At 39.1% G+C, this 23,841-nt stretch overlaps 6 protein-coding genes across 11 annotated transcripts in view; 2 read left to right on the top strand and 4 right to left on the bottom strand.

Annotated features, from left to right (window-relative positions):
• The window catches only part of Pkn (serine/threonine-protein kinase N), a 27,028-nt gene extending 16,897 nt beyond the window's left edge, over positions 1-10,131 (bottom strand). For 2 of the 4 annotated variants that reach the window (XM_026814239.1, XM_026814238.1), the window contains exons 1-3: positions 7,384-7,895; positions 5,881-6,006; positions 4,366-4,567 (exon numbers count right to left, since the gene is read on the bottom strand). In XM_026814239.1, coding sequence (XP_026670040.1) covers positions 4,366-4,567; positions 5,881-6,006; positions 7,384-7,497 — 442 coding nt within the window. In that variant the 5' untranslated portion in view covers positions 7,498-7,895. Of the gene's footprint in view, positions 1-4,365; positions 4,568-5,880; positions 6,007-7,383; positions 7,896-9,770 lie in introns of those variants that run through there. The other 2 variants (XM_018025975.2, XM_026814240.1) reach the window with 2 other exon arrangements.
• A 270-nt stretch (positions 10,132-10,401) lies between these two features.
• On the bottom strand, positions 10,402-12,979 carry Cog6 (conserved oligomeric Golgi complex subunit 6). Of its 2 annotated transcripts, XM_018026043.2 has the most exons (8): positions 12,813-12,979; positions 12,465-12,739; positions 12,246-12,390; positions 11,964-12,175; positions 11,661-11,884; positions 11,211-11,602; positions 10,828-11,151; positions 10,402-10,753 (listed from the first exon to the last, which is right to left on the bottom strand). In XM_018026043.2, the coding sequence occupies exons 1-8, from the start codon at positions 12,888-12,890 to the stop codon at positions 10,520-10,522; spliced, it is 1,884 nt and encodes a 627-aa protein (XP_017881532.1). In that variant the 5' UTR covers positions 12,891-12,979; the 3' UTR covers positions 10,402-10,519. The 2 variants fall into 2 exon arrangements, with proteins under 2 accessions (XP_017881532.1, XP_026670042.1); XM_026814241.1 differs by lacking the exons at positions 10,402-10,753; positions 10,828-11,151 and having other exon boundaries at positions 11,444-11,571.
• A 48-nt stretch (positions 12,980-13,027) lies between these two features.
• Positions 13,028-15,331, top strand: Snx16 (sorting nexin 16). 2 transcript variants are annotated; one of them, XM_018026046.2, is made up of 5 exons: positions 13,028-13,436; positions 13,761-14,066; positions 14,156-14,464; positions 14,539-14,666; positions 14,746-15,331. In XM_018026046.2, exons 2-5 carry the CDS (start codon positions 13,797-13,799, stop codon positions 14,783-14,785), a joined length of 747 nt encoding a protein of 248 aa, XP_017881535.1. In that variant the 5' UTR covers positions 13,028-13,436; positions 13,761-13,796; the 3' UTR covers positions 14,786-15,331. The 2 variants fall into 2 exon arrangements, with proteins under 2 accessions (XP_017881535.1, XP_017881534.1); XM_018026045.2 differs by having other exon boundaries at positions 13,780-14,066.
• A 137-nt stretch (positions 15,332-15,468) lies between these two features.
• On the bottom strand, positions 15,469-19,653 carry LOC108625760 (b(0,+)-type amino acid transporter 1). Its single transcript, XM_018026020.2, has 3 exons — positions 18,902-19,653; positions 15,754-17,052; positions 15,469-15,671 (listed from the first exon to the last, which is right to left on the bottom strand). Exons 1-3 carry the CDS (start codon positions 18,996-18,998, stop codon positions 15,610-15,612), a joined length of 1,458 nt encoding a protein of 485 aa, XP_017881509.1. The 5' UTR covers positions 18,999-19,653; the 3' UTR covers positions 15,469-15,609.
• Positions 19,654-20,028: 375 nt separating this feature from the next.
• LOC108625761 (Ada2a-containing complex component 1) lies at positions 20,029-22,022 on the top strand. The gene is made up of 5 exons (XM_018026021.2): positions 20,029-20,962; positions 21,046-21,202; positions 21,257-21,498; positions 21,579-21,704; positions 21,771-22,022. Exons 1-5 carry the CDS (start codon positions 20,573-20,575, stop codon positions 22,020-22,022), a joined length of 1,167 nt encoding a protein of 388 aa, XP_017881510.1. The 5' UTR covers positions 20,029-20,572.
• Positions 22,023-22,029: 7 nt separating this feature from the next.
• On the bottom strand, positions 22,030-23,693 carry LOC108625762 (queuine tRNA-ribosyltransferase accessory subunit 2; the record flags this gene model as incomplete). The annotated part of the gene is made up of 5 exons (XM_018026023.2): positions 23,208-23,693; positions 22,988-23,137; positions 22,436-22,903; positions 22,172-22,374; positions 22,030-22,111 (listed from the first exon to the last, which is right to left on the bottom strand). Coding segments are annotated over exons 1-5 (1,020 nt in total), but the record flags the coding sequence as incomplete, so codon positions are not given.
• Positions 23,694-23,841: the final 148 nt, after the last annotated feature.

Genomic DNA, 23,841 nt, shown 5'->3' on the forward strand with positions numbered 1-23,841 from the left:
AGCGAAAAATTTTTACATGGAAATTGTAGATCTCGTCGTCCTCTACAAGAAAGGTCTGATGCAATTTTTCCGTATGTCCAATGGTTTGGGAGTTATTGGCCAAAAACGAAAATTTGGAAGAAATTGAAGGGGTACCCCTTGGAAAAATCTCGGAAAAATCGAAAATTTTTTTTTGTTGTTTATTATTAGCAATGTTCTTCCGACGTCTGATTTCTTTTTAAAAAATGCGTTTCTAAAGTGCATAAACTTTTGGGATTGATTGTATAGCCAATACATTCTTAAACTAAACATTGAAACGAATTTTGAATATTATACACAATTCAATAAATTTTCTATTAAAATCGGCACGAATTTTCCGGACAACTCAATACGGTGGTTCATGAAGAGATTCACTTAAGTCCACGGAAAAGCCTTAAAGGATCGCAGTTCGATCATCGTGACTGTGTTTGGTCAAACGTTCTAGCGAATATTGTGCAGTTTCTCCGGGCCGAAAAAATTGCGTAACCTTCGAGCTGCGTACACACGCGGTGTAGAAACGCGGGGCAAAAATAGGCTGATGTTACACGCCGGTAAACGTTGAGATTCGAACGCGCGTAAAACCGAGTCTGTATGCAATAAAGCTGGTCTAGGTTTACAGGCCACCCGGTGAAAGGATAACAGAGCGTGGCTCAGCGATACGAATTTTTCGCAAACGTCGACGAAGTTCTGAAGAAAGAAACGATCCTCTTAACTTTAACTCCGCCGGATCGATGAGTCATTTATGCTAGTCCTCCGGCCACATCATCGAGATCATCCGGGGGATCCGGATTACACCGCGCGCATATACATGCTCACGCGTGCGTTACAACGTGATTCGCGTTATAGAACATACGTATTACGCAACGTTGTCCCATTTATTTCGTAGCAATTCACACCCTCGGTACAAATATCACGCGAAAAGGCGATAACAGGTGAGAAAGAGACATAACAAATCATAGCGTACATCGTCGACGTCGATACATGCGTCTTGAGGGCCGATCGGAAACAGAAATCCGGTGCATGAAATCTGCGAACAAGTTGCAGCATTATGTACCAATTATTTCTCACGCTACGGGTATTTATGCGGCGCGAAACAAGCCTTCACCGAACATTTCGCCTGTACTTACACACGTAAAACGTTCACGTCCGTCGAAACGATCGATAGAAAAGTCGCGTCAGTCCTTGCGTACAGCGCAGCGCGCTCGCGAAGAAAGGAAATTGCTGAATTGGCCGTCATTTCGATAAGTACGCGCTGAATAACGAAATGATCGTAATTTTCGAGGTGGAGTACAATTCATGCGTGTCGCGATATCTCTATTATCCGCCACGGGATTGCTGAGAGTTTCTAACGTTCGGCCGACCGCGAAATTGTCGCCCGCGATTTCGCTCGGCTCGACTCGCCGAGGAATCGGGAGGAAGCAGGTAGTAGGTCCCTTAAAGAGGGACACGAGAACGGCGGAGAGCCTCGGGGCCCTCCTCCTCGATACTCGGGACAGCGTGGAATGCGAAAGCGTGGGTTCGGCTTGAGACGCGATCTCGATTCACATCGGAGCGGACAGAGGCCGCGGGCTAAATGTATACGCGCGAGCGTGGAACGGTACACCGCGCGAGCGATCGCTCAGCCGATCGGCTCTCGTAATACGCTGTTGCTCGCGTTATGTGCGCGTACGTATTTGTACAAGTGCGTTTTCACTGTTCTTCAAGCGGAGAGTAAGTATTCATGCGCGCACGGCTCGGGACTCGGAGAGCTGGAAAGAGAACGAGAACCTTGGTCGATTACGTTGCTTCTCTTACGGCGGCGTATCCACGAGCCGAAAGAGAAGAGGGGATATTTGTACTTTCTCCTGAATCGTACCATCCACGATATCTTATTCTAATCTCGTGCACTCTCGTTGTTATTGATAACGAAAGCGATAGCATGAGAAACAACGACGCGTGTGAAACAGTGTCGCTGGAAGATGCGAGAAGTGTCTCAAGTAGTTAATCAAACTTAAAGGAACTAAAAATAGTTCCTTTTGGTCTGTTCACGTTTTTCTCTTTCACAGTCAACATTCTTTTCTTAAAACTTCACTTCCTTATCGCGTTATCTGTACAATTTCGAGATGACTAATGCGCGGAAAAACCAACATTAAAAATGTACACAACTCATTTCGATTATTATCAACTGAATCTGTTACTATGTTACATGCTTACTTCTATTGTAGACATTTAAATTTCCAAGAAAAACTTTTATATATGCTACAATTAGCGTCGGCTCACCGCGTCAAGGGATAAAACGGTAAAGTAGCCGTATAATTGTCCGCATAATAAGGGGTTGCTTTAAGGAGGAGCCCCGGGTATCTAAAGCAGTTATTTCTCGAGGTAACAATGCAGGAACCCTGGTGTGGTACATAGCTGAAGCCGCATTGTTAAAACCGCTCTGAATGGCATAACCCGTCTCAGATGAAGCTGAATGAGGTAGCCCGAAGGCAGGTTGCTAGTCCCCAGAAACGTACATATGATGACTGACTTAACTGGAGTGGATAGAGAGCGTCTGGGTCCACGGTATAAATAGATGCTACCACTTACCGTCAATTCAAACAGGGAACACAAGACTCGGACTGCTTGCTAGTCGCGAGCGAATATACGAAGCCTCGGGCTCGTCACGGAACGGCACCGATAGATAGCTAAGTGCCAGTCAGTGGCATAACTCGTGTTTCAAGGTTGAATCGAGAACAAAACTAATTTCGAGAACATATACATCACCGTACGTCTTGTATCGTTCATTTTCACCCTTGTTGAGTAACAGGGTGGAACAGTAGGGTGAAATACTTTTTATGTAACACCAGCAGATCAATTTGTTTTCAATCAATCAAGAAAAATCTATGACATGCGTGTCTCATTTAGATTGGTTGGTTACGAACCACTGACCTGCCAGCTATGCAGTTGATTAAATAAACGAAAGAATGTCTCCTCTTCAAAGAATCAATCTGGTTAATCGCGAACTATAAAACCTATCTCGCATGCTACTGTCTAAGCATCATATCTCAATATTCCCGAGGAATGAATTAATCTAGTAGATTGCAAGCATGGATAGTAAGATAAGAACGCGATCGCGCGATAAACGGAACACTTGAAATTCGATGCTACGCCCGTGACGTACCCTACGTACTATTCAGAGTACCATGACCCCCAATTACGAAGATCGGAGTTAATCGTTCTTCATGTCAGGCGAGTGCCTGGCTACGTAGTATATTATATATATGTCGGAGCATTGAAAGCGAGGGAAATGACCAGCCACGATGACTGGAAGCGCCAGGAGAGTACCGTTTCCGGAATAATGTATCGTTGCGACTGCAAATATGCACGCGCGTCTCGTGCATCGAGCGAACCGTTAAGAATAATCCCTCTGCAAAAGTTCCAAGCGCTAATGCGTTCCAAAGTCCAGACAGATCCGTGATTCATAGCGCGTGAAAACGAATCGGTCGCGAAACGAGCAGATTGAATTTTTTCCACACTCGGAATATATTTCTCGCAGTCGAAAGGAAAGTTTTATTCTGAAAGGCGGATGAGTCGGCGCGAGCAATTTTTAGCGAGAGTTTAGTGAATCACGAATCGTATAATCGTAACAACGATCGCCGAGGAAAACGGTTATGAGTTCCGGAAAGTTGGACATGCTCGATTTGCCGGATCCGATGTGCTAATAAAGCGGTAGCTTGCACGCACGGTTGAACTTTATATAAGCCGAAGACGTCGTCTCGACGGCTCGTTAGCGGGTGGAGTTATTAAGTGACTGCTCGTTAACGACGGAGAAGGGAACGTACCGGAACGTACTCACCGTTACTACGATCTATCGATAAGTTGCTCGCAAAGAAGCGCGAACATTAATTGATGCATTAAAAAAATAGTTATGTGGTCGTTTCCGACTTCACTTTACGAAGGAACATAAAAACATATGATAACAAACTGCCTGTTCAACTGTGCTTTAGGTGTTTTAGATAAGAATTGGATAAATCGACTCTACAACTGCTCGACTCGGCTCATGTATCGAGCAGTTTATCCTTCATTTACTCCCACAAATTCCTCGTGCATTAAAATTTCGATTTTGCACGGTCGACCCGAAAAATCCTTGGACTCGTTTGTGATATCGATGGCTGGTTCGGTTCGAGCGGCCGATACATGCTGGCCGCGCACGAACCGCCAGGCCGAAGCGGTAATTGATCGGCACGAAGTCTAACACGCGGCATTACATAAAACCCGTTTAGGCGCGCATGAGTCTGTCTTATCCTCTCGGTCAATGCCACGCAGCATTAAGGTGAATACAAAGATGGTATCTGCCGTGGTCGGCCGTGCGACTCTTTGCCTCACCTTGACCGTTCGAGTGATTTTGCTGCGGCGACTGCGGCTGGCCCTGCGTCAATATAATTTGACTCTCCAGCTGCTGAAGCTCAGCCTGTAGCTCGTTCAATTTACTATTCGACTTCTTCACGATCGTCGCCACGTCGGACAGCGCTTTACGATCGGTCGCCACTTCCCTCAGCTTCTCGGCGCCAGCTTTTATCTTCAACTCCTGCAACGAAACGAGCATATAATTGAACACGTGAACATTTTCGTATAAAAATTTCGTGCATCGATCATCACCAAGAAATGGACGCGGTCGCCAAATCGCTCCGGAAAGCAAAATCTCGCTCCAACGGGATTCATTCAAGCACGATCGTTATCATTGATCTATCGATTGCTACTTATTGTTAGAGCGTGTCCACTCGCCACTCCTTTCCCGGAGCAAATGAGACGTAAAATTATACACGGGTCCCATGCCAACTATCTTTTCATTCTATTACCTCCCATTACATTTATTACGACTTTTCCCAAACGAGCACACCTGACCAAGCACCGTATCATCTAATCACAACCGACCCGTGAATGGCATTTGTGTCTACGAGTTGTATTTAATGAAATAATTATCTGTCTTCCGGAAGAGAAGTAAAATGTTTTACTCGGTTTGTCTAGATACACATACACGTGTCATACAAGATTTATGAATGCTTTTACACGCGCAAGAGTACCTCCACAGAGAAGACGTTACGTAAACAAACGATAATGCACGAGTACAGGCTTACGATTACACCGACATTAACTTGCAATTATACTTTTTGCCAGAATACGACTGGTTTCAAGTAATTACTAAATTGCACAATTGCACGTAAGTACTTTGTAGAACAAGAATAAAACCGCCTTGAACATTTGCTATTTTTCCCGTTCCCGGCCACAATTTCGATATTTTAAAATCAGCTACTAATTGATCCTTGCTTAATAACAAATAACCCCGCCGTTCTGTAAATCATCCCGCGTAATAAGCCCCGTCACTGCGAAGACACCTGTGTTCATTCCGCTGTAACGAAGCGACTCCGTTATTGATTTACGATCAACCGGTCCCGAAAAGGTGCTCTTTAAACACTAGCGCTCGTGGCATACGCAGTAAGGGCCCGTAATTTCTTATCTCATTGCTGCTCCGCGAAGGAGAAAGAGCGAGACCCGGGTTCTTCCTTTTTTCTCTTTTGGAAATAAATTCCGGCCCGGATCCATTAGTCACGTGGATCGTGCCGGTTTTCAACGGGCGTGCCACAGATCGACGGTGGCCTGACACATATCGGATTTCTCTTTTCCTCCCTTGGCCAGACAGCAAAGGAGAGGTGCCACGGAGGAGAGGCTACACGTTCAGCGAGCAGCGAAGAACAGAGAAAAGGATATACGCCTTCTCTGCCGTACGAGGGATTATACTCGCGGGAGTCGTGCTACCGTGTACATATCGCGGTAAAGGGAAAGAGAAGTCCCGGGAAGAGGTGCAGGGCTTGGAGAAGGACGAACAGAAACTCGACATACCTTGCGTATTTCTCGACGTATGTGCTCCCGGAGCTCGTCGAGACGAGCCGGCAGGGGCACCTGGTCACTGCTAGCCACTCCATACTTGTTCGACAGTTCGTACACCGGATGCCTGATGTAATCGCCCTGAAACAGATACGAAATTCGATTATTCGTACGATTCTTCTTCTATCTTCGTCCTACCCTCGACAACGTCGTGGAACGTACGTATTAAAAACAGAGAAAGCAGAACGATAAATTATTGAGATTAGCCAGTTCGCCGAACGCATTTATCGCTGATTTAATGGACGCTGATATTTTTGTTTATCATTTAAGTAGACACACGTAATGCGTAAAAACGGAATATATAACGCCATAATTTTTTTACACTGTCATAATAAAGCTGAAATTATCGTATTCAACCCCGTTAACGCGGCCGCTAATAAGTACCTATGTTTGCGTTTGCCATCCGCCGTCCTACGTTCGCGTCTATTTCGATGCCGGTTAATCCTGGCAATGACATTTGCATTTTTCCGGGAACGTCGAAGAAGAACGATTGTCGGATGGATGGGACGGGTCTCTGAATTTCGCGGTGAAAAATATCCACGGAATATAATACACCTCTTGCGGCGTCGCCGGAAATTGCCTGACGCGTCGTGGCGGATGTGCGCACCGCTGTCGGCTCGCTTGGCCACGGTAATAAACTCGCGCCCGACCGCGGGAAATATTGATCTTAAAATAAGTATCGTTCCCAGTATCGGTACCCGTTGTATGCCCACTAACGGGCCGCTAATTAATCGTCGGATAAACGCGTTCGACTCACCGACGCCATCCTGCTATCTCATGTCCCGCAATTAATATGTTTAAACGGAACAGTTGAAATTATTGTATTCCGACGTATTTAATAATTTATGAAGCTAACTCTAACATATTCTATTAACGAGACTAAAGTTCGCAGCGATAATATTCAATGCGATGTAGAACTTTGTCCGAGGACAATTTGGAGTAAACGAGCTCCTGCCTGATTTACAATGCAAGACATATATCTGGTATGTAGATTTAGGGAATGGTAGGGTGTATTTTCAGATCAGTAAGGGATGAAAGTCCAAAGATGAATTGTGAGTAATGAATGAAGTCATAGGATCGGGGTTCACGGATAAGTAAGAATGAAATCACCCAGGGATGAATGTGGAATGTTACAGTTAAGTCCCGATAACATCTGTGATAACGTTGGATATACAAAAAATAAAAGCAACTGTAGACATAGCATGCGAATTTGTAGAGACCAATTTTTCTTTTGCTAACTGAGTCTTTGCCGGACTTTCATTCGCGTATCTTCGGTTGTAATCGTTTGCCAATGCGCGATATTATTTATACTATGCACGAACACAATGTGTGCCTGGAACAAATATTGACATAGTATCATGTTCCGTCTAGGTACCTACGGTGAAATGATTTATCAATGACGCGCGTTAGACATTTAACATTAAGTGCAGCCCACGTAGGTACATTATACACACGTACCAAGAAGGGAGTAATGCAGCTCCAAAAATATTTGGTTTTGCAAGCCTTTGTTACTGGCAAACACCGGCACACGTACGACTTCTTTCCCTCGTTGCTCACCGAAATAAACGACATTGTTCAACTTTCCTATTGAACACCGAACATTACAAATAACATTACGCAACTGACGATAAATGTATTTCACCGGTGTTCACAGAGATCGCGTATTATTAATGTTTCGCTATTCCTCGAGAAATATAATTCGTATTTGTAAATGCTCGTCCCACGTAATTGGCACAACGAAACGGATAAATATCGATCCAAAGCGATAAATCTTCGGTGGTATCGCATCCGGTCTGTACTTAATTGTAAGCCACGCTCTACAACCACCTGTTGCGGAAAACTACGATTTTACGAAACGTTATTTTCCTTCGCGACGATCTTGCAATCTTCGCGAACGTGTCACTTTCCCGCCACGCTACTTTTCCTACACAGTTCAATTTCCGTGAAATTCATACGCACACAGGGACGTAGAACAACGAAATGTAATAGCGGTCTCTACGTATCGTGCTTATTAGTGGGCCTCTGTAGAATGACTGAAGACATTTGCTGATGCTTTATCTCTTATCGTCAACGAAGCGATAACGCCGATTTTCAATAACGAAAGCATTATCCGGCCTCGCCGAGCATAGAGCGATGTATCATTTACCTTTGCCTTAAATCCAATTACCAACCGAATACTAAAGTTTGCATTAGATTCCAAGCTGTTTAAGCTGTATAGTGTCACAGATTCAGGAGCAACGGTATGAGATCAGGCCGGCAAACACCGGTAATCTTTACGGCAAATAATATGAGTCAGAAGTACCCTATTTTTGTGACCGTTCGCCACGCAAGGCTGACACACCTACAGGTTGCCCAAGCCGAAACTTTGGCGACACCGGATTCCAGAAATAGTTCGTGCATTGCGCTGAAACACCCTGCGCGATTATTCTTGCAGTTAAATCCGATCACGACACGATTCCAAAGGAGATTATTCAATCATCTTCTCCAAAGTTGCAAAGGAAACAAGATTTTCTAATAGTTAGATGTTCACGAAACTTCGTAGTTCGCGTGTTCAGCACAATGGCAATTTTCGTCACGGGGACCTAAAATAAAACGATCTAAGGTGGGTGAATCAATTTGAAGAAACAACGAGCCCCAAGCAAAAGCTGTGTGCGTTTGACACACTGACGCATGAGCTATTTTCACGGATTCCGTAATATACGTGCCATGCATAATAATCCCGAGGGGTCAACAATCGTCACGAGCATCGTTATAACAAAGATAAAAATCAGCTCACTATTAAAACACTTACAGATATATCGATCTTGAAACGGTATGAGATATGTAGATCTAAATATTATTGTTTAAAAAGCTACATAGTTAAGGAATGCCTAATACCTGTCACGGTGATATATTCCCATCCTTGATTCTCGACTGCAGGAGAGAGTGGAAAAGTTTCACCCTTCAAAAATTCTAATCATAGCCATCTATACCGTTTATGATTAATCGCCGCAAGAAAATAGAACCAACGATCATATAGTATGCTACACGTAGGCCGACTAGTGTGTATCATTTTATATTTAGATTACACACAACCGAAAGCAACTCTTCATTAAAAATTTGCGAGATTGCTGTATAAAAATGTTTTACAGTCAATACATACAGATCGGTTACGGTTATCATTAAAAATAACAAAACTAAAAGTGCAGCATTACATTTGCTATGTATTTGTTAAATAATGAATCGAAGACTGAAATTGCCGGGAGATCTATTCGTGTGAGTTCGAATAGAGGAGTTGAAGAAACGAACCGGTAATCATCGATGATGGGATTCGTTCGTGACGCGATAAGTAAAGCCAGCGTTTTCGCAGCTATGCTGTACGATCAGCCGCTGTCAGAATCATACTCAACCGTTTCCCGATTATCACTTTGACATACGTCTCGAACTTATACACCTATGCTGGTAACGTTGGAAAATACCACTTGCCAATGGGAAACAGGTGCTACGAGGGACTGGTTCGAAAGTTCTTCCAACTACTTAAAGGATTTGAACCCGATGTATCAGGTGTGTGGCCGAGCCGTCACGCCTCGTTTAACGTAAACTCTGTCAAAGCATTGATAATCGCGGTCCACAAAGAAATCGCCAATCATCGCCGTCGCGTTTGGAGAACGTTCCCTCGAGTATCGAGACAAGTGCGAGGTACGCGTTGCCGGGAATAGATTAGAAGAAGGGCGAACGAGCGAGCACGCGAAGCGGCTGAATTACGCCCAAAGCGATCTTTTATTATGGCGGCTGGAATGATCGTTCGGGCGGCAACCAACCGCGCACCAGTTCGTAAAGAGAGCGTGGATGGACCTGCGACTCACCTGATAATAGCTTGATTCCGCCATCTTGGACACTATACTCCACTCACTCACTCACTGCTTTCTATCCGTCCTTTGTGTATGGGACGGCGAAGTCCATTGTGTTTACACGAGTAACGTACGTTGCACCGTCGGCCTGGTCGAGCGTGTCTGCATTTCGTGTATTTGACACGCGCGTCCGGCTACTGTCCTCGCGAAACGTCCCCGATGCAGGTATATCGCGGATAAGAAGCGACACCGAGGTTACCACCACAGAGATGTATGAATGAAAGACGCGCGGCTCGTGAACGAAACGCAAACACGAGCGCGTTCCACCGCACCACCACCGCACCAGACTGAAGACTGCTGAAGACTGACGGCGGAAAACGCCGGGCCAATCGTGGTCCAAAGACGCGCGCACTGCACCTCCACCACTATCGTTAAAGGTGAGTTCACGATGCCTCTTTCACGTCATTCAAGGTGAAACGGTTATCGTCCATTGGCCGTTTCTTATAGAACCGCGAAACGTGTAAACTAAATGCCTGCGGTCTTTCGAAGGCTGATAAAAAGTCATAAATTGTGCATAGAATCAGGAGGAATAAAATTTAACCTTGTCGGGTTAACTGGATGTTAGGCAAAAAATCTTACAGCTGTATTCTGTACATAAGTTAATAAATTTATTAAAAGTTATCTTACAATCTTATTCAGCACATTCATTACTCCTAACATACACATTTAACTTCCTTATCGAAATCTTCTCTCCAGATAGATATTTAATTGGAAATCAAAGTCTGCAAAAGATCTTCGGGTGTCCTTGAGAACAAACCATTTGGATTTTGATATAAATTTTTCGGATCATGACAAGCTTCATATAAATGTTTATAAATAGCTCCAATAACTTCAAACGAGCGTCTTTGTGTTATCGAACGATGATTATTGCTTTGTAGCAAACTTATTTGAGGCAGTAGCAATACATCTGGCATCACTAAAAATGCCTCTAGCTTATTCTAAAAAACATTAGAATATTAGAACATAAATTATGAATATTTTCCTCTTTTACAATAAAGTTTAAACTACGTACTGTAAATTCTTTTACACTTAAAGGGTCCATTCCAGGTATGGAAGACAATGGACCCTGTTCATGACCTTGCAAGATAGTGTAAATCGAACCCAGATTTAAGTGTGCAACTAATGAACTAGCTTGTTCCGATGTCAGTGTGTCTATTTGTGCATCAGACTGAGCTTGCAATCTTTCTAGCCTTTGATCCATGTATTCATACAATGCTAAAGTAGACTGTATTTGATGCATACAATTTAAAAGATAAACAGCCATGTCTACCGTGGGCAATCTGGATGCTGTTTCATTGACTTCTTGCAACAGTGGATCAATTATACAAGATACTATCTGTAAAACATTTAATTTATAAACAAAAATAAAATAGTACTTATTATAACAATACAAACCTGTTGCATGTCCTTTTCTCTATCTTCTGCAATGCTGACCACCGAAAGAATTTCATTAAGGAGCGACAATAATCTGGAAACAGATGGAGCTGGCACTAAATCGTTTCCAGGAGGTTCTGCACGTTCACCAAGCGCAATGCGCGTTTCTTTCTGAAGTCTGCTAAGAAAGCTTCTCTCGCTTAATATTAATAAGTCCGTTAATGTTGAATCCAAGGTACTGTCCGGTATTACTTGGTGAATTATACTGTGATAAAATCTGAGGAGTGTTGTTACTGAATACAATATCGTCGCCGGTGCATCCATAGAAACTACATGCTCTATCCTTGACTTCAAAGGATGACAAAGCCCTTCTGTGATATTACTTAAACATTGTTTAATTTGGTCAGACACATCTAAAAAATTTAATAAATAAGAAAACTATACAGAAAAGAAGATTCATACAATTCCTACCTGATTTATCACAGCCTTTTACTAAAGTAAGAATATTCTCCTTTTCAATGGGAATAGCTTGATGTAACCATGCAAGCATATCACCAATATATCTCTTGGGATCATTTGCATGCATTTCAATAGGATTAGGCGTACTAACGTATCCTTCTCCTAATGTTAGTGCATCTATAAAAGATCCCGCTAAAGCAGTTCTCCTAGCTGTACAGTATTCATCTAAAACGTACCTAAAAAGAAAATAAGGTAATGTAAACTAACTGAGACTTATAGACATTTTCATATGATTGATCCATTGTAGATACGTACTTAAATAAAACCGGTCTATCTTGTAATTTATTCATTGCTTTAATTAATAATGGTGCTAAACGTTCATTTTCAATATGTTTACACTGATTTTGAATCCATCTATACAGCCTTTCAAGGGCTGCTTCTTGTAATAGTGTCATTCTCTGCATAATATCTAAACCTAATGTTTGATACCCTGATTGCATCAGCACTCTACAATTGCTATGGATCTCCTGTAATTGAAACAATATGCTATCAGTTTATCTTTAGCTAAAGTAGTTTTAATAGCTTCAATTGCTATACCTGGACATGATTAACTACAGAGAAAAAATCTTCTGTGATAGGTGATTCCCTGGTAGACCCATGTAGAATAGTTTGTTCAGCTGGTGTCAATTGAAAATTCGCAATAAATGCATTTGCAATTTCGTGATGCATAGATAAAATCCGACTGAAAATTTTAATAAAATACTATATAGTTTTTACTTCTTTTTAAGAAATGATTCATTCCTGATTCGCTTTTACCTCTCATTCTGAAGTTTTGCAGTCTGCTCTATGAGTTGTGATGTCTGAGTTTTTGTAGTTTGCAACCGATTTGTCATGCACTGAACTGCAGTATTCATAGCTAATACATCTTGATATATGTCATCTAAACATGATTTCACTTCCCTGAAGGCAGATAAGAACTCTTCATTTATTGCAAGGCTCCTTCTCTCTATTTTACTACGTAAATTTCTGCGAGAGTTCAATGTGTTTTCAGTAAAGAATGTTGACAACTCCTTTAAAGCTTCTAATGTATCCTAAAAAATGATCGGAAAATTAATAAATCGTGGTTAGTTATAATTATTTTACGAAGAAGCGTAATGTAAATACCTTGTCATGCTCAACTCTTGACTCGAGCAATTTATTAACTCTCCGAACTAAAGCACTGTTAGTATTTTTCTCAGTCATTTCGATTATATTAATCTGTTCTTGTCAAATTCATTGAAATCTTTAACCTGACTATCTCAAACGTGTCACGTAGCAAAAACAACTTAGTATGCCATCCTGCCAGTGTGCGGATCTCTATGTGCGAATGTATGTGAAGCTTTATGCATAGTGCAACTCCACGCACGTTTGTATTATAAATAAATAATATACAGACTTATAACCACATTACTGATCACTTTTGAATAAATCTAGCATAAAGATTACAGGTGTCTGATCATAATAAATAGCATAGAATAAATACTGTGCAATGTGTAAATGCAGTTGCGATTTCGCATTGTGTGCATGAACGCAATGTGGCTTTCCGTCGTTAACGGATGGTATATTTGCAAACTTCCAATATGTCATGTAAACTTTATCCACTTCCGTTTATGAAATGAATTGAAAGTTTGAAAATGTCATGATATTGTGAAATAAGCGATTTACAAATTATGATACTACACCGTGAACACACTGTAGATAGAAAGGAATTGTAAAACAGAACGGTGTACTTTATTTATTTGAATTAAGGTTAGTGTTTTCATTTAATTAACACATATGTAACGTTAATGTTGAATTTCTACAAGTCTTTCTCTCTGGAATGTTAGTATTATATTTATTAATTAATGTAAAATCTTAATAATATTGCTTTCATTATGTTTTCTTTGTCATTTATTTTTTATGCATAGAGTGATATGTGTATTCCTATATTTAATTTCCTATTACATGATAGTATGCTTTATCTTGTTTGTATACTCTTCTATTTCTATTGTATCCAATAAACAATATTCTGTCCAAAATGTATATTGCTTTATGGTGTAGATTTATAACAATTTGATTTCAATTCTTTTTAAGTATGCATGGTTTTATTTAGTTTCTTGGTGGTAAAAAATGTCCACATCAGAGTCTGTTGTGGGATGTATTAGTGAAGTTACGCTTGCAATTAGTAAAGCAAGGGGTTCTCAGTCGGGCAATGTGAGAGTACTTGACAGTCCGGACTCTGATGGATCTGGCCATTCGAATTCATTTACTGTACAGCGATTCAGTTATCCTCAAAATGACAATGCAAACTCAGACATTTTACATCCCCCACTGACTGGTGAAGATTTGAGAATACCAATTGTCGGATATGAAGTTATGGAGGAGAGAGCTAGATTTACGGTTGGTTAAAAGAGAACTTTATCTCTTTGTAGTTTTGTGTTACTGTTCTAATTCATATACATATACATGTATATTATATTTGTTTCCAGGTGTACAAGTTACGTGTAGAATTAAAGAATGGAGACTGTTGGTTTGTATTTAGAAGATATACCGACTTTGTTCGTTTATTATCACAATTAAGAAGGCAGAAAGTACCAGTTGTACATTTAAGTTTACCAAGAAAAAAGTGGCTTGGCGATAATTTTGCCCCAAGCTTTTTGGAAGAAAGAATACGTGGTCTCCAAGCATTTGTTAATGGAATATTAAGCAGTCCTGTGCTTGTAGGAACTGCATGTGTTAGAGAATTTTTCTGCCTTGACGAGCCACCTGCTTTATCCGATACAGCCGAGGAATCTAGAGTAAATATTACTTGTATGAATTTTATATTCCTCGTATCATGGAATAAATAATTGGATAAGTTATTTTTCTGTAGGCAATTTTTGAAGCATTAGAAGATACTATTTATCACTTAAGGCAGCAATTAAGAGAAAGGGATTCAGCCCTTGCAGCTGAAACAGCTTTATGCAATGAACTGCAGAAAAAACTACATCAAATCCTAAGGTGATTGAGCAACACAGCAGTACTGTATATACTTAAGTATTACTTACTGCTTATTATAAATGCCAAATTTTTGTTCCAGTGAAAGACAAACGTGCCCTAAATGTGGTGCATCACAATAACATTTCGTTATGATTTATATGTAAGTTAATTTTAATAAGATATGACGTACTACATAGAGACTGCTATGAATAGATAACTCCACTATTTCTGTTACATTACTGCGTATAAAAATTTGTTATATCGAGAAATTGCTAAAGATGATTAGCGAATTTTATACATTCGTCTACGTACTTTTTATTCTATTGACTTATACAAAGCACCTTAACTTTTACGTGAAGTGACATGTGTAAGATTTCTTAACGTAATATAAGTACATTGAGCTTTCCTAGCATTAAACATCCATCTTAAGTTTAAGAAACCTTAAAGAGGTGCCTTACAGTTTACGGTATATGCTCCATTTTACAGTCGAACTAGCGACTTGACTACATACAAATATATTCCAAAGAGCGTTAATCTTTGGTATTTGATAAAATTTTATATATTTTGTAATGTTCTACATGTTAATAATTATGATGTTTATACAACTATAATTGACATTAATAATATTTATTGTTATGTTATTGTGAAATATTAATTTAATTGAAATGATTGGTATTAAAATATTAGGATAGTTATACTTATGTAAAGATATAATAAATATTTGACACATTCGTTAACTAAATTTTATATTATCTTTACAATAAATTCTATACTATAGTCAATATTTATTATATCTATATGGTTTCATTATTAAACATTTTACAATACTGAACAAGTATGAAAATATTATATAAATACGGACTTTTTTAGTTAAAAAAAAAATGAATAAAAATGTTGTTGAACATTATGATACTGCGTCTTTTGGTGTATATTACTTATTTACAATTGAATGTAAAATGAAACATCAGTCTTCTTTATCTGGAGCGACAACTAGACATAACGCCTGGATCAGGTACGTGACTTTCGCTGAAAAAAAAACCGAGTAAACGCTACACATGTATTAAAATGAAACGAAAGATTAATAACATTTTCCTGGTACAATCCTCACCTGCTAAAGTGCTTCTAACTTTCTTATACACGTACGTGTGATAAATTCCAATACCGCAAACAATAAACAATAGTGCGAACAAGTATTTGGGCGATGGTTCATGTACGATCGGCGTCACAGCCAAGAAAATAGAGATACCCAATACCAGCCAAGGTATCGAAATCGGTACTGCATACGGTCGCGGTGCTTTTGGTTTCGTTCGTCTCATAATAATCAACGATAACATCGCAAGGCCGTAGAATACCCATGTTAAAAAACTTGCAAATTCTATAAGCGCAATAATGTTTCCTACAAGCAGGAAAACAAATGCCAATAATCCCTGGAATCCCACTGCCGCAGCAGGGGTCATCTTTTCCATATGTACGAAGCTGAAAACTCGGGGTACATGACCCTCGCTTCCGGCTACGTAGCAAAGTCTGGATACTCCGAACTGGATGCTAAGACCGCATCCGAAGGTAGATAAAGCGACACCCAGAGGTATCACGAATCCTAGCCAGGGTGGCAGAACTCTTTCCGCCCATAGAACCGCGACAGCCGGTGCGCTAATCATTTCCGGCGTCGTTAGAGCAGCCATGTACATCAGGTTCATTGAAACGTACAAGACAGTAATCAAGGGTACCGCGATTAGAATACTTCTAAGGATGTTGACTTCCGGTTTCTGGATCTCCTCGGTAACGATTGCGGCGGAAGACCATCCGTCGTAAGCCCACAATCCACTATAGAAGGCCAGAGCCACATTACCAGCAGAATGTGTAGTGCCTTCGAATGGATTACTCAATAATTCTGTGTGTCCGGTTAACAACCACCACAATCCACCCCCAATCACGAAGATACACGCGACTATTTTACATACGGTGAATACATTCTGAACTTTCACGTATAGCTTTACGCTGGTCAAGTTGATGTAAGTAATCAAGCTGAGCGCCAGGAGAGCTATTAGTTTTTTCAATGTGAACATCGACTCCGCGGAGAGATCTTTCAAATATCCGGAGAACGGTTGCACACTATATTCGGCGAACGTCAGCATAACTACTGCCACTTCCGCTGGTCGCAAAAGCATCACGTAAACCCAAGAACAGATAAAAGCCGGGATTTCTCCGGCGTAGCGATGAAGGGGCGAGAAAGCTTCAATGAAGTAAGCATATTCGGCTCCAGATCGCGGTACCACTGTGCTCAGTTCGGCGAACGCGAGGGCTCCGAGTAGAGACAGCAAGCCGCAAGAGATCCAAACGATTAAACAAAATCCCACGGATCCTGATCTCTCAAGAGCACTGGTAGGAGACACAAATATTCCGGAACCTAGAAAATAAATAATTTATTTTTAATTCCGTTTACATTAAAAACTATAAAATACAGAAGAAACCTAAAAATAATTATCAGTAAGACTTTCATCAACAAATTGAGTTTCGTGTTCTCATTCAAGTCGAAATATTGTTTCATACTATAATAATATATCGCCGATAAAATGGTAGTGATAAATATCATATCACGTTCTTAGATAAAAGTTCGATTCGTCGGATTCGCCGATCTACCAAGTTTGATTAAAATTGACTAGATATATTTAAGGAGGTTGCCTCGTAATGCTCGAGCGTGTGGGTCAGCGATTAACCCTGATTAACCCCCTTGATTCATAATCGTGTCAAACCTCTGCACGTGTAATTACCGAAATGTTACGTCAGGTCTCGGTATTTCTTTCTGCGCAGAGGTGAAACATACGAGAGTGTACATACATTCAAACCGAAGGAATTGGACGCTAATTGAACGGGGATTGCGTACGCAATCATGTGCATTTGTTCTCAATTTTCGATAATCTTGTTCGATCTAGATTGACCGGATTATACCGAACTAATCTAGATGTTGTTTGAGAAGCTTCATTTGATTGTATCATAATATTCCAGATAAAGTATCAGGTCTAAAATACACAGTCTCGCTTTACGAAAAAATATATTAAATTATTAAAAATCATCCTCATCACAAGTAGTGCAATGTTTGCTCGAAATAATTTTTAAATCAATATTTACTTAGCAAGCTTATCAAGATAAATGCATCAAATAATACAAATATAGTTATAGATCAGTAGTATATTATTTAGACAAGTTAGGCAATTGTTCGAAGAGTTATACGAAACGTTTTCAATGTAAGTAATGAATACATGTTCTTTGAATGACTAAAAAGCAACCCTTTATCGACAAAGAACTGTGAGAAAGCGACGGCCGATGCTTTGAGTCGCTGTTAAAGATCATAAGCTACATCAAATCCATACAATTATTCAATTACAGTTAACAGTTCTCAAATACGATGCTCGGATTTGAAAGCAGCTTTCCAGATTGCTACTGTTACACATTTTTCGAATATCACGGATGTCATAACTCATGTTTGTTATTAATTACAGCATTAATAATGTTCAAAACGAAGATAAATACAATTTACAACGAAACGTTATCTATTTCCAGTGTGTAATTTGCAGAGTGTACACAGAATATTTCATCCTGTTATATCGTCCGCGTATCACGTATTGACAGAAGAAAGGAATGAAATATCTTTAAAAGCACTTACGCGTGGATTTTACACGTTTTACGATATACAAGTGACCGAATTTAAGTAGCAGTTTCTGTTATCATTTTGGAAATTGAATCGCGATAATATCGATATTGATTTCTTGCTATTTGCTCGATTCACCTGTATGAATTTACATTCAAATAAATAAGTAATTGTTACTTTCGCGCACTAGTCGCACATGAAAAATTTATTTTATTTTACATATTACTGAATTCTGTCAAATTGCAGACTTTTTGTTCGACCATTGTAAACGAAAATTCCATTGTGTAAGCATTGAAAAAATGCTGATGGTGCATAAATCGCCATTGTATATTCCCTTATCGTAAATTATCCAACAAGTTGACTCGCGAATGGATAAGTCGATTAAATTGTAATTAAGAATGAGATAAGAACAAAGGACGTAATAAATGGAAATGTGAAGTATGATACCAGCAATTGATGCCAGTTAACTTTAACAATGAACGTTTCGCAGCACCGGAAGAAAAGCACTCGTTATTTAATATTTTTGATGAGGCGTAACTACATAAGAAGCTTGAAAAATTACGTTAAGTGATATTAATTTTAATATGAAACGGTTTCGTTTTCGTACCGATCATAACAGCGACGATGATGCTAACTGCGCTGAAGAGGCCCAGCTCCCGTTTCAGACCAATTTTTTCATTTCTTTCTTCCATATCCTGCCCCATTTTTGCACGCCGTGCGATTTAACTTTTCAACAAGTAGCACAAATTATTTGATTCACCAGCACTGCCACAGAATCGTTGATGTATTTATTCAAATTTACAGATACATCGTGCCTGCCGCACACCCGATTTTCAGACCGCCTTCGATCGGCTCTGCGTTCAATGCGCGTAACGAAGACACGAATCGGCTTCCTCGTGCTTCTTAGAGCCGGATCGAAGACAGCGTGACGTTATCGAAAGATGTCCAGAACGAGACTGAAGTGTTAACGGGTCAGCTAGCCGCTTATTTCTACAAGCGCGCGATGGATCCCGTGATAAGAATACTCTGTCCACGTCGCGGCACGGATATCTTCAACGATCAGTAGCTGATGAGCCATCGGTAGTTCTGACGAATCTATGGGGGAGCCTATGGATACGTAAACTGACAATTTTAGATAAAAGGTTGCATTTCAAACAATGCGTTTATCATAGTTTTCTTACGTTCCTCTGCAGGGTTGGTAAATAACTCAAGCCGAGGTTGAATGATTAATAAGCGTTAAAAGAACTGTTTACATAAAATTTAAAGTCCCATCTATCTGTCTGAGGCCCGTCCGTGCGTGCGTCACCTTTTTGGTAATCAGTCGCATTTTTGGAGTATTGTGAAAGTTATTGATGCAAACAAGGTACGTATGATAAGATAAATCGGATTCCATTCGGATCCTTGTGAAATAATGGTAACACGATGGGAACGCAATATCTCTTGCGCTCACGTTTCTTCGTGGCCTCGTTTTGTTCCCATGCTTCTTCAGCGATGATTAAACTTGTCCGTAATGTTCTTTGTGATTGTGTATTGCATCATACAGTTTTATCGAAAGTACACTTAACAAAGAAAGGAATAATGCTTACTTGGTGCGAGGGAAAATCAACGAAATCATTTATCTGCGAGATGATGCTCTCTCTATATATACATTGATTTGGAACTATTTGAAATTAGGAGAATAACAATTTTTTAATATCTATGTTTACTTTTTGTTATCTAATCTAAAAATTATATGAAATCCTTTGATCTTAAACAATTATTAAAATTGAATTTTTCGTCTCTTACGTCGGGTCTGTTTTATCAGTATTCTTTTATCACTAAAATGCAAATTGGGATATTGAAGAGAAGGGATGATAATAATTGGAAAGAAAAACTGACGTACAGCTAAATATAATACGCATTTTATTAGTTTTATACATTTATACTTTCGTGTAGAATGCAGTATTTGAATTAATGTCCATAACACGTGTCTCGTTATCTGATCGATAAGAGCATGCGTTTAAGGTCTACGTCTACAGCGATGTGAAATCGTGTTGGTGTAAATATTCCCGCGATTTTTGCATTCGTTCTTCCGTATTTATATTCAAATTTATAGTGCATGAAAAATAGAACAACAATTAGTACAGCTAAGTGTACTTATGTGTGTAAACGCTAGTCTTATTTGACGTTCCATTTTAAGTGTTCATCCCGTTTAGCGGATGTAAAGCTCACGTGTCACAGTAAACACGCGTATATCTAACCTGTCGAGCACGCTAAATCTGCTAACTATTCATTAGTGATGGAAGATGAGGAACGGAAATATCAAGACGAGGAGCCGAGCGAATTTTATTTTGAATCCGATCATTTAGCGTTAAAAGGGAATAAAGATTATACGACACTTTTGAAGACGATCGTCATTCTCGAAGCGCAACGAGTTCAAGCTATAGACGATCTGGATAAGCTTTTATCAATTCGTACAAAAGCACTGAAGGATCCGATATCTTTCGTAGCTCAGATACAAAACGGTGAGCTTCCAGAACTACCGGGACCGCAAAAAATTGCTGAAATCCCTTATATTGATTGGTCTCAATATAATGTAGCTACACCTGATATTCGCATGAGACCACAAACGAGGCATGGAAATATTCTGCCTCATGTACAAACAAAAACAGAACAAGAGAATGGAAGGGTATGTTGCACTATATGTATAGATTTCGTAAAAATATGAAGTCTGTTAGATATACATATGTATATTAATTCATATGAATGCAGATTTTAGTACGAGGACGTGCTTTTGATGAGAGCAAACCAGAAACTTTCAATCAGTTATGGACAGTAGAAGAGCAGAGGAGATTAGAAGAACTTTTAATTGAATATCCACCAGAGGAAGTAGAAATGAGAAGATGGACCAAAATAGCCAATGCTTTAGGTATGATTTTGTTTCTTATGCTTTCATCATTGAATTAATGTTAATTCTTTACAGGTAATCGAACTCCAAAACAAGTGTCCAGCAGAGTACAGAAGTACTTTATTAAACTCTTAAGGGCTGGATTACCTATACCAGGACGAGGTCCAAAAATGAAATTAGATGCTAAGAAAGGACTTGGTCACAGGCATCAACGTAGTAACTATTCATTATTTAGGCGATCTACATTCTTTCCACATCAAGACATGTCTTTCACGATGCCTGATGAAGGCAAAGAACAGCCAATTACAGAAGAGTCTGTATGTATTCATTTGAATGTTATCTCCCAACACACATCTATACAATTCGAGTTATTAAATATTATTTCCTATGTTTGTAGGAGGATGATGTTGGTAACAATCTTATTGATGATAATCCAGAATTAAGGCAAATAGAATTATTAAGGCAAGTGAAAGCTGAGAAAGAACAAAATCCATCTCCTGTATTTAAACACGTTGGATACAAGGTACATAAATTGTTTCTCAAGGTACACAAAATGGACTTAAAGTTCAACAGCTCCTTTCTTTTACAGTGTTCAGTGTGTGGGGAAGACCCACTAACGGGTACCCGATGGCATTGTGCAGAATGCCAAGATCGAATCGACTTATGCAGTGACTGTGCGGTGACACAATTGGAAGCTGAGAAACCGCTACATGATACATTACATAGACTAATTCCTATAAAACCACCTCAATATACTAGGAATTACGATTTAGATTATTTTCCACAAAGTTTCAGTAATTCTTCTTACAATTATTTAGATCCTAATTTTTTACCGGAATAAGGCATAAATGATGCAAATATGCTTTGGTATGATTTTTACATGTGAGGCACTCACAATGAGAACATATTGGAGAAAAGTCATCCACGTATCTGTAACGAAATATTCATTATTAATTGCAGATAAAATTTTAAATGTTAGTCTTACATTACCTTTCTCTTTTAAATGATATTACATGTCCTCCATTGTTACAATTACTGTGATCACATAAAAAAGTTAAAGCCTCTGCATTTTCAGTGATCACATAGGGATACGACGTATCAAATATATCTATGCCTAATCCAACTAGATCTAATACTGTAAGAGGATTCCAACATCCCATTAATACTCTCAGTTTTTCAGGGGGTAACAAATTCTGCAAAGATCATAGATCATTAGAAAGAACAATAGATGTTTGTGGAGAAGTTCTTACTTACAACTGTATGTTCTATTATTTCCTGAATTTCTTCTGATGATGTATCTTGTACATCTGGTCCATTATTATGCAACCCATCAATCACGTATCCTATTATAGGTTTATCTTTTAAATAGTTTATTGACAGTGTTCTACATTGCTTATCATAGCCACCTTCAACAACACCTAATAATTCTGAGGATTTTAATGCTTTGGATGATGAATGTTTTATAAGGCATTGTTCAAAGAATGTTTCACTTCTTTGCACAGCTTTCGATAATCTTTTTTTACTGCTATTCTTATTAGTGTCTCCATCACATAAAGCGACATACATATCTGGTTTAAATGCTTCAACAACATCCATGTATTCGTCTGGTGTCAATACACATTTTCCACTTCTTGTCCATATAGGAACAGAATTGATAGACTCTCGATGCCCTGATGGTGTAGTAAATGCTGGATCATGTATTGTAAGAAGACTGATATATTCCTAACATGAAATAAGTTTGTAATTAAAATTAATGCTAATGGGTTTAATATCATTTTACGATAACACACATATTTTACTACTTACTTTCATGGACACAAAATTTGCAAAATCAGTATTAGTGTCTTTTATTGATTCGAACATTGAAAGTGTGGAGTTGAGTGAAACAGATAGCATCTGCGGAGTGGATGTTACCATTTTAAAGACATCCTTAGTTAGATGTGGTACACTACCAGCCTTGAAAAAGTGTAATTACCTTTACTTATTTGTATTCTTCTTGTCAAGTTAAAAAAAATCTAAATTTTACCTTTGTATAAATAAGGGCAAGAGGAGTATCAAAACTGCTGTTAGGAATTCTTTCAAACTCGGTCAGTGTACCAATCCGTGCGGTACAAGACTTTATTGAATTAGTAGTGAATTTCATATTGATTTTTATAAATATCAATCACTATTTGAAAATTAAGCACTATACCGAATCATTATGATCAAATAAGTGAATCTTTTAATAAAAATAACCTTACAAAGCTTTACCACGTGCTGATACATAACTTATATGACTATAATGTGCTATGACTGACTAGTGAATAGATTGAACTACGAAGAGACTAGAGATTAGATAGTGAAGCTAGATATGCAATGACAATCTTATGATGTAACGATGTAATTCTAAATGTGTGATCATATCGAGGTGTTACGCGATGGGTGTCGCCGCTGGGTGGATTTGCACTGAAAAAAAATAAATATCATAGCATAGCGTTTGAATTTGAATATCGACATTCGATATTCTAATGTTCATTATAAAGAGGCATGAGTAATGACTTTTTTAATTACTGTTATTGATTTATTTAAGGACCTATAGGCTATACATATACTTAAACAATGCTGGCATGTTGAATTTGTTATTATAGATTCCTATTACTATTAAAAATCTAAAATTATAG

The sequence above is a fragment of the Ceratina calcarata genome, unplaced genomic scaffold (assembly GCF_001652005.2).
Source record: "Ceratina calcarata isolate Rehan_Ccalc_2016 unplaced genomic scaffold, ASM165200v1 scaffold369.2, whole genome shotgun sequence".
NCBI classification, from domain to species: Eukaryota; Metazoa; Arthropoda; class Insecta; order Hymenoptera; family Apidae; genus Ceratina; species Ceratina calcarata.

Bases quoted from the DNA above. Each gene is read 5' to 3' on its own strand.
- Cog6 (XM_018026043.2), bottom strand. From the start codon at position 12,890: ATGACTGAGAAAAATACTAACAGTGCTTTAGTTCGGAGAGTTAATAAA. The intron at 12,740-12,812 runs GTATTTACATTA...ATCATTTTTTAG, and splicing joins CAAGAGTTGAGCATGACAAG to GATACATTAGAAGCTTTAAA. The intron at 11,603-11,660 runs GTAGGAATTGTA...TAAATTTTTTAG, and splicing joins AAAAGGCTGTGATAAATCAG to ATGTGTCTGACCAAATTAAA.
- LOC108625760 (XM_018026020.2), bottom strand. From the start codon at position 18,998: ATGGGGCAGGATATGGAAGAAAGAAATGAAAAAATTGGTCTGAAACGG. The intron at 17,053-18,901 runs GTACGAAAACGA...TTTATTTTCTAG, and splicing joins CATCGTCGCTGTTATGATCG to GTTCCGGAATATTTGTGTCT. The intron at 15,672-15,753 runs GTGAGGATTGTA...TTTTTTTTTCAG, and splicing joins AGTTAGAAGCACTTTAGCAG to CGAAAGTCACGTACCTGATC.
- LOC108625761 (XM_018026021.2), top strand. From the start codon at position 20,573: ATGGAAGATGAGGAACGGAAATATCAAGACGAGGAGCCGAGCGAATTT. The intron at 20,963-21,045 runs GTATGTTGCACT...ATATGAATGCAG, and splicing joins CAGAACAAGAGAATGGAAGG to ATTTTAGTACGAGGACGTGC. The intron at 21,499-21,578 runs GTATGTATTCAT...CTATGTTTGTAG, and splicing joins AGCCAATTACAGAAGAGTCT to GAGGATGATGTTGGTAACAA.
- Snx16 (XM_018026046.2), top strand. From the start codon at position 13,797: ATGTCCACATCAGAGTCTGTTGTGGGATGTATTAGTGAAGTTACGCTT. The intron at 14,465-14,538 runs GTAAATATTACT...ATTTTTCTGTAG, and splicing joins ATACAGCCGAGGAATCTAGA to GCAATTTTTGAAGCATTAGA. The intron at 14,667-14,745 runs GTGATTGAGCAA...TTTTTGTTCCAG, and splicing joins AAACTACATCAAATCCTAAG to TGAAAGACAAACGTGCCCTA.